A 9293-nucleotide genomic window follows, 5' to 3' on the forward strand; every position below is an offset into this window, starting at 1 on the left:
TATCCAAAGAGGATTCCGTATCACTGAGAGATGGTGCAGAGACTGTCGGGCTGAGTATCAACTCAGACAAAACCGCGATAGTGCCATTCACCAGAAAGCGAAGTCTGAAAAACTTGAAAAGAATCCAAGTAGATGGAAAGGAAATACTGCCATCACAGGAAGTTAAATATCTGGGAATAACTCTGGACAGTAAACTCCTGTGGAACAGGCATATTAAGAACACTACCAGCAAAGTCACAAAGGCTCTCATGATATGCAGAAGACTGGCCGGAAATAGATGGGGCTGCTCCCCTAACATTTTGCGCTGGATGTATACCATGATAGTAAGACCCATGATTACTTATGGAGCAGTTGCCTGGTACACAAAACTAGAGCAACGGACGGCAAGGCTAAACCTGTGCAAAGTACAGAGACTAGCATGCGTTTGCATCACAGGAGCCATGAGAACCTGTCCAACAGCAGCAATGGAGGTCATTCTAGATCTAACACCACTGCACATTGTCATTGGTAGATATGCCAATGCGACAATGATTAGAATGGTCACTAACGGAATTAATACTGGGAGAATTGTCAGATCCAGGGCTTGGAACACCCTCAAAAAGGAAATACCACTCCTGCAACTCCCAGTGGACGATATGCCAAGAACGTACAACTTTGAGAAACATCTCAATGTAGTATTGAGCAATAAAAAGGATCGGAAGAGCGAAACGTCTGCCCAGCAGTTAAAAGACAACTTGGTATACTGATGCTTTCAAAACCAATACGGGAACAGGGATCGGAGTATTTTGGTCGAGAACTAAATACTCCGAACCAATTGGCACTTACCCTAGCATCCTACAGGCAGAAATCTACGCTATCGAAAGATGCGTACAACTTATCATAGATAGGAACTATCGGAAACAAGAAATAGCCATCTTATCTGATAGTCAAGCAGCGTTAAAAGCGATCAACTCAGTATCAATCAATTTGAAATTGGTCAAAGAATGCATAGAGAAGCTGAATAAATTAGGCACAGAAAACAAAGTCCTCCTACTCTGGGTGCCTGCTCACCAAGGGATAGAAGGCAATGAAAAAGCAAATGATCTAGCTAGAAAAGGAGCGAACACTCCACTAACTGGACCAGAACCGTTCTGCTTTCCAAGTGGTAACCAACTCAAGGCGGAACTCAAGAACTTGGAAGATTCCGTCCGCAATCTGGAATGGGAATCTTGCAACGGTCTAAGACACTCCAAGAAGTTTCTGAGGGCTTATGATCAAGAAAAATCACAGATCTTCCTGGGTTTAAGTAAGAACAATCTTCGGATTGTCACGGGGTTTTTAACAGGACACTGTCTCCTCAATGAACACCTCAGTAGATTGAAACTAAGAAGAAACGGCGAATGCAGAATCTGTGAGGAAAATGGGGAAACACCAGTACACCTCATCACTGAGTGCGCTGAGACGACAACCATTCGTGCCATGAACTTTGGTACGACTGATATTGGAGATGGAGAACTACCCTCTATAAAACCGTCCCAGATACTGGCTTTTGTCAAAGCCCTGGGACTGTATGATGAGTTATAACTCAAGAAAGGGGGACACAATAGATCTGTAAGGTCGCAGTGATTAACCCCCCTCCCACTCATTCCAAATTCTAAAAATTAAATTAAATTAAAAATTGACCCAAAAAGTTACACAGGGTGAGACAAACTTAATATTGAACATTGGTCACCTTTAAAAGCAAGTTACTCTTTTATTTTAAATGAAACATCCAGAATATTGTTCCGGTATTCAATGAAGGATTCATGTATCTTCAAAATACTATTAAGTTGCCTACCCGTCAGATTTTCCGAGATATTTTCATTTTTATGATTTTGCGTCAGTAGATCTTTATTATTTGATAAAATCTAGGTGGCTGTGATATGTCTGGCGTCACTTCAACATAGCTGTCAAATTAATGCAACTTCAACAACTGGTTATCATTTTGTGTCAGTTAAAACAAAAAAAAATCTCAGAAATTTGCTGAAACTGGAACCTTGGAGAATTGATATGATTTTATTAGTTGGTGACTGCAGTATGCATTCACTTAAATGTTCCTGATTTATCTAGTCTAGACTTTTTTTATGGGGATACGTTAAAAGACAGTGTTCACAAAACTCGACCAACTATTGTGGAGAACATGAGAAAAATGATTGCGGCTGCTTTTCGAAGTAAAACTCATGTCTTTTAACATAATTTTTTGAAAAAAGAATCAATTTATGCAGTGGACAGCAAAGGAGGCATTTTCAGCGTTTGATTTAATCTAGCTAATTTTTGTCACATTATTATTCACTTATAGGCATCTAGTTTTAATTCTGTAATAATTAAAATATGTTTTAAATGTGTATCTTTTTAATGCTGTTGATTATTTTACTCTACATCCTTTAATTCTCGTTAAATTAACAAAAGGTATATCACAGCCACCTAGATTTTATCAAATAATAAAGATCTACTGACCCAAAATCATCAAATTAGAATATCTAGGAAAATCTTTGTCTGAGGGATAGGCAACCTGAATAGTATTTTGAAAATATATGAATTCTCCATTGAATACCGGAATAATATACTGGGTAGTCTATTTAGAATACTTAGTTAACTTGCTTTTAAAAGTGACCAATGTTCAATACTAAATTTGTTTCACCCTATATAACTTCGGGTCAGATTTTAATTGGATTTAACTTACAATGGTTATTATAATTAAAAAATCAGGCTATATAGGGTAAATTACAATTTAGGTACCTGTTATTGAAATTTAAAATTTATTCTTCATTTTCACAAAATGTGAAATATGTCAAAATCATTACATTTTAGGCATATGCTTCTTTAATGAAACTCACCTTTATTTATTTTTCCTAGAATATTTCCAAAATCATTTCGTATAGCCTGATATACGTTATGATATTTTTGAAATATTTAACCCTGATCAAAACCCCTAAATTTTTTTTTCGTTATGGACCTATATTTTGAAAATAGAAATTTTATAGAAAAAAAATCACGGAGTCACAAAATTGAAGATTATTTAGAATTCTATTTAACAAAGGTATCACTCTAGTCTAAAAATCATCCTGTATTGTATGAAAATAGTGTTAAAATGTGCTTTGCCTTTGGCCGCATATTTTGTAAAAATGTTGTAGTAAAAATCAGAAAAGTGCGGTATTGAACTTTTTCAGATCAGGGTCACTCTATATGTACAAAAGATTAATTTGTAATTAATAAGGTGTGTTTACACCTCAAAAGAGAAACAAAAATGGCGCCGGGAGGCACGTATAGCCGCCCATACTTGATATTTTTTTATCTCAAAAACTGCGACTTTGACGGATTTTGATGTTATTACAAATTTTGCAAATATTATTCCTAATCTTAAATTGAAAACCGCGTTTCGCTAGCTACTGTAAGTTTGGAGTTACGATTTTTTAAAATTTTTAACCTCCTCCCATACCCCCTTACCAACCCCCCACCCCCGCCAAAAACTAATGGCCAGATTCTCGGGTGCCACAGTATTTTTGTGCCAAATTTGGTTAAAATCGGTTTAGCGGTTTTTGAGTTATCGTATTACAGACAGACAGACACCATGAAAATATTTTGTATTTAGGTTATTTATGACCCAAATAACTCATTTTGAGTGAAGTTAAAAAAACGTTTTTTTGCCGATCTTAATAGCCTACCAAACCTGTTGGTATGGTCTAGCTAAAAATCTAGTCTTCATTGTCCAGTTTGACATATTAACTACATTCGGGACTGAATTTTAACAATTTGTTATTTTTTAGATTACTTATGGTCTTGGTTTACTTTTGTTCCCAGATAATCCGGAGATGCGTTTAGGAATGTTTTTTACAGGAGTGTCTCCTGCAGGTGGGGCATCAAATATATGGACCGCCATACTAGAAGGAAATATTGAACTTTCAATTCTAATGACGACAATAAGTACTATTGCTGCCTTTGGCTTTATGCCTATGTGGCTCTTTACATTAGGAAAAACTATTTTTAGGGATGCGGATTTAGAGGTAGAGTACAAGTTCGATCACAAAGTTTTATGATCAAGTGTATTTTGGACTCTGATAGAAAAACAATTCTTATTGGAAATTAATCTGGAATTTTTCTACTCTCAGAGTCAAAGCCCGCTTGATTTTAACTTTTTAATAGTGCAGTACTGTTGAAACAATTTTGAAAAAAGTATTCCATTTCTAGATGCCATATGCTCACATTACAAGTTTTGTATTTGCTCTATTAGTACCCTTGGGTATTGGATATTTAATAAACAGGTACTTAAAAAAGACTGGAGCCTTCATGGGTAGAATTCTAAAGGGATTTTCATCGCTTTTGATTCTTTTCATTATTATTTTCGCCATTGTCACCAACTTATATCTATTTGAACTGTTCTCATGGAGGGTAAGCAAACATTTTTCATTTGAAATTGTAGTGTTATTTTATTACAAAAGAAAAAATATCTAACTATACAGAGAGATCCGAACTATATTCCGGAAACTTCGGCAGCATATTCTGCAGATAAAAATAAGTAAAAAAGTTCCCATAAATGTATGTCCTAAAATGCTTAGTTTCGGAGATACAGGGTGTAGTTTCATTTTTATTTCGATTTTTTCCAAATAATTTCAGAAGTAATATCAATATTTGGGTAAAAATTGGTGTCTGGGAGTTTTTTGACATGAGAAATTTGATTTTGGTGCCAATATGACTCGTATTTGTAGGGGCGCTACCTACATGTATTTTAACTGTGAAGAGTAATAACTTTTCGTACTACGACTGAGTGAAAAAATATACATTTCCGTGATTTTTTACTTAAAAAATGTCTCTTGGTAAAAATCGCTACAAACATCAGTTCTCAAGATATATAGAATAGAAATAGTCAATACATGTCAATATTGACAAAAAATAAACATGTTGAGTAGTTATTTGACTGAAATGATAAATTTGGTAACTTTTTATTTTTTTAAATTAATCATAAATTTTTCTTCGAAAAAATTTAATAATTATTAATTTAAAAATTAATATCTGTTAAAACTTTTGGCACAAAAACTATTTAGTCAACATATTCAATTTATGTCAATGACAGGTATGGACGAAAAGTTATTACCCTTCAAACCAGTTAAAATATATGTAGATGGCGCCCCTACAAGTAGGAGTCATCTTGACATCAAAATCAAATATCTCTAGTCAACAAACTCCCAGACACCAATTTTACACCAACGAAACTAAGCGTTTTAGGACATTTATACAAACTTTTTTACTTATTTTTATTTGCAGAATATGCTGCCGAAGTTGCCGGAATATAGTTCGAACCACCCTGTATATCACAAACTACTTTCAGATCGTCGTCGCTGGAATGGGCGTGCCTTGGTTAGGTTATTTTTTAGGATACATATTAGCTAAAATTTTTAAGCAACCTCAGGAAAATGCTTTGGCTATAGCTATAGAGACTGGTATTCAAAATACTGGCATAGCTATTTATTTATTAAGATTTACCCTTGAACCGCTTCATGCAGATCTAACAACTGTGATTCCAGTAGCAGTGGCAATAATGACACCGTTTCCATTAACTGCTATTTACATATACCAAAAAATAAGACAGAGGTTAGTATTTATTTTTATAGTTATAGGCTTGATTGAAAGCAGACTGAAAGATACACAACCTAATGGGCGGATTCGTGACAAGGCTGATTTAATTCCCCCTTACGTATCAAGTGCTGTACGGTGGAGACACCAATCCTTCTGCGGCCAACTCATAAAACACGATTTTTCTCTAATTCGACCAGCAAATGCATATCGAAGACGGTGTGGAACTGAAAGCGACAGTGTTGCCATATTAAAATGTGTAATATCGTTAATAGTTTGACGAAAATATCTTTGGGTGAAAAATCCGCGTTTATGTATTGAAAATTTATTTGTGTTAAACATAGAATAAACACCACAAATAAAAATTCTTTTATAGGTACTGAATATGTTGTATAAACGAAAAAAGTCGTTTAGTTGGCTTGGAAATGACGATTATTGACATTTACCATAATATTTTACATATATGTATGAGATAACTCCAAGCCAACTCTGACGCCGTTCTTTGTTTAATCATGTAATATTATATTAAATTGCTTAATGCTAGAAAATCCGTATTATTAAAGTACTGTACCCAAAATTCGTAAATCTACGGATTTATCAGTAGTGCTGGCAACACCGTCTCCGGCAACCACTCACTCTGTCGGCTGAAAGCAGAACTACGGTATAGTATTCTTTATCTGCTGCGCTATAAACGACCAGCGTGCAGTGGCGCAGAGCTAAACTAAATCTTAGACAGGCTTATGGTAACGACAGCTACATCTCGGATAGGTTTTGTGTCACGAAATAACCGATGAGTTTGCGCATCTTATTTCTTCAATCAACGAGAATATGTGATTTCGACACACATAGAAAAAAGGACTTACTTGAAGACTTACTCAAGGGACATTTGTCTATCATTCAGAAGTATACCGGGTGTTGCATCGGCGAGCGTGACATAGGAAATCCCATGTAAATTTTAATGGGGTCAATTATTGGCTTCCCTAATTATTTAAGAGAATAATTCCATTTAGGTTTATTGAAGAGCACTAAAACCCACATTCAAAAGAATAACTTTAGATTCTTTTGATTAGCCCGTTTACGAGTTATCGCCGATTTCTTTTTAAATATTTCTCCTTTCTTATGGCCCTGTATTTACTTATGAGCACCAGTCAAGGTAAAAGATAACTGTCAAATGAAGTTGTCATTTCAGAAATTTACCTATTTAGTGCTTTATTATTATTATTAAAAACTCATACCTACATCGAAAATATTAGCCATGAATTACACTACCGGAGAAAAAGTATTGATGATTAAATGGTATTATCAAGGAAAAAGTTATCAAAAGGTGTCGGACATGTTTGCTGCTCTGTATCCGAATAGACCGATACCTGGAAAATCTACAATCGCAAGGAATATCCAGAGATTTGAGACCAAAGGTACCCTAATAAATAATTGCAGAGGTGAAGCAAGGCAGGAACAAAGAGAAGATGCAAGAAATTATACCAACTTGGAAGTTTTATTGTGCGTGGAAGAGAACGATGGAAAGATCAGTACAAGGAAACTTGAGGATGAAATAGGAATAGATCACACTACAGCGTTTCGAATTTTGAAACGAGATAAATACTATTCCTTCAAATATAAAAAGCACCAAGAGCTACGAGATGGGGACGAAATACGGCGGCAGGCGTTTTGTTTTGATATGATGGAAAGAGCAAACACGGATAGGGAATTTTTAAAAAACATATGTTCCACTGACGAATGCACGTTTACCTTAAATAATGAACCCAATGTTCAAAATTATCGATATTGGAACAAAGAAAACCAACACAGATTTGTCGAAACAAGGTCGCAATATCCACAGAAAGTAAATGTTTGGGCAGGGATATTCGGACACAATATTATCGGGCCATTATTTCTTACGCGAAATTTAAATGCAGAATATTATTTGGAACTACTCGAAAATCATATTTTACCTGCTTTATATGATGCCGCTAGGGAAAATCAGGACGTTTGGTACCAAATGGATGGCTGCCCGGCACATAGTACCATAACTGTTTGGGAATATTTAGACAATAGTTTTAACGGAAACGTTATTGGCCTAAATCATACAGTAAATTGGCCAGCAAGGTCTCCTGATATTTCACCAAATGATTTCTTTCTCTGGGGCCATTTAAAAAACAAGATATACAAGGATAAAAAATACCCCAATCTAGACGAGTTAAAAAATGCTATTTCTGCCGAATGCAATAGAATTTCAGTTTACCAACTAGCGAATGTAAGAAGAGAATTTTATGATCGCCTGGGTTATTGTCTAGCAGTCGATGGAGGAATATTTGAACATCTTCAATCCTAAAGTTCTAACAATTTAATACTACCTAAATTAATAAGTTTGGTTTGAATATTGTAATAATACTATAATTAATCTTGTAATTGATTACTTTATATTACTTTAATTCATATTAATTTGTATTTATAAATACATCTTTAAGATTTCCGATGTAGGAATGAGTTTTCAATAATAATAAAGCACCACAAAACATCCCCCTTTAGAACTTCATCTGTCGTGTTAAGAAATGAAAGTAAATAATAAAGCGCCTCTCGTGTTTGTTCGCACTCTAAAAATTTCAATTAATGCCTGTATATATTTTTAACATATTTTTTAAATTTACATTTTTTTAATTGTAAAGTAATATATTACATTTAAATGGAATATTACATTTAAATGGAATATATTACATTACAATTATGTCAATTACAGGATTACAGGCTTATTTTCTAACATTCTTTAAATAAAACGAATTGTTAAATTTCAATATATCTATATATTTGTCGTAGGTATGAAAAAAGTTAAATATAAAATGGACAAACGCTTATTTACATTGCAATAAAACTTCCACTTTTAGTTTTGCAATCCAAACGCAATATTTCTATTTCACAAATAAAAATATCCGACAACACTAAAATCACTGAAACTTCCGCGGCTGACAACGAAAACTGAAAAATATAACGGCACTTTTTGTTTTGGACCTGCATATCAACATTACGCTGTACCATTATGAAAATATCTAATTATAACTTGTAAATTTTAATATTTTAACATGATTTTAACACTAACTTTTTGTTATCAAGATGACATTTTAGACGGCAACTGACATATATGTCATAATATTTGAATTTTAAATACGTATGTAATATAAGTAATTTAAATTAATATAATGCAACTTTATACTAAGAAAACATTTATACACTCACAAAATACAACAAAGTCTAATAATATAGTTTGAAAACAATGAATATTGAAATAAAATTGAAAAAGTTAAGCGCGACCCCTTGTGTCAAAATTAGATGATTAAATTTTCGCAATTTTTACACCATTTGATGACCGGTGGCGCCTCTAGTGTTTGTTCGGATGGTTGGTCTTTTACTCCCACTTACGGCCATTAAAGAAAAAGTTCTAAAGGGGGATGTTTTGTGTAAAGCACTAAATAGGTAAATTTCTGAAATGACAAATTCATTTGACATTTATCTTTTACCTTGACTGGTGGTCATAAGTAAATACAGGGCCATAAGAAAGGAGAAATAATTAAAAAGAAATCGGCGATAACTCGTAAACGAGCTAATCAAAAATATCTAAAGTTATTATTTTGAATGTGTGTTTTAGTGCTCTTCAATAAACCTAAATAGAATTATTCTCTAAAATAATTAGGGAAGCCAATAATTAACCC

The 9293-nt window shown here is 34.0% G+C and overlaps 1 protein-coding gene across 4 annotated transcripts in view; it reads left to right on the forward strand.

The window, feature by feature from the left end:
• Positions 1–9293, forward strand: part of LOC115880840 (ileal sodium/bile acid cotransporter-like) — a 50386-nt gene that overhangs the window by 40133 nt on the left and 960 nt on the right. For all 4 annotated transcript variants that reach the window (XM_030898148.1, XM_030898149.1, XM_030898151.1 and 1 more), the window contains exons 5-7: positions 3786–4022; positions 4207–4407; positions 5345–5607. In XM_030898148.1, coding sequence (XP_030754008.1) covers positions 3786–4022; positions 4207–4407; positions 5345–5607 — 701 coding nt within the window. The remainder of the gene's footprint in view (positions 1–3785; positions 4023–4206; positions 4408–5344; positions 5608–9293) is intronic.

The sequence above is a fragment of the Sitophilus oryzae genome, unplaced genomic scaffold (genome assembly GCF_002938485.1).
Source record: "Sitophilus oryzae breed Bouriz unplaced genomic scaffold, Soryzae_2.0 scaffold_165_pilon_pilon, whole genome shotgun sequence".
In the NCBI taxonomy this organism is placed as follows: domain Eukaryota; kingdom Metazoa; phylum Arthropoda; class Insecta; order Coleoptera; family Curculionidae; genus Sitophilus; species Sitophilus oryzae.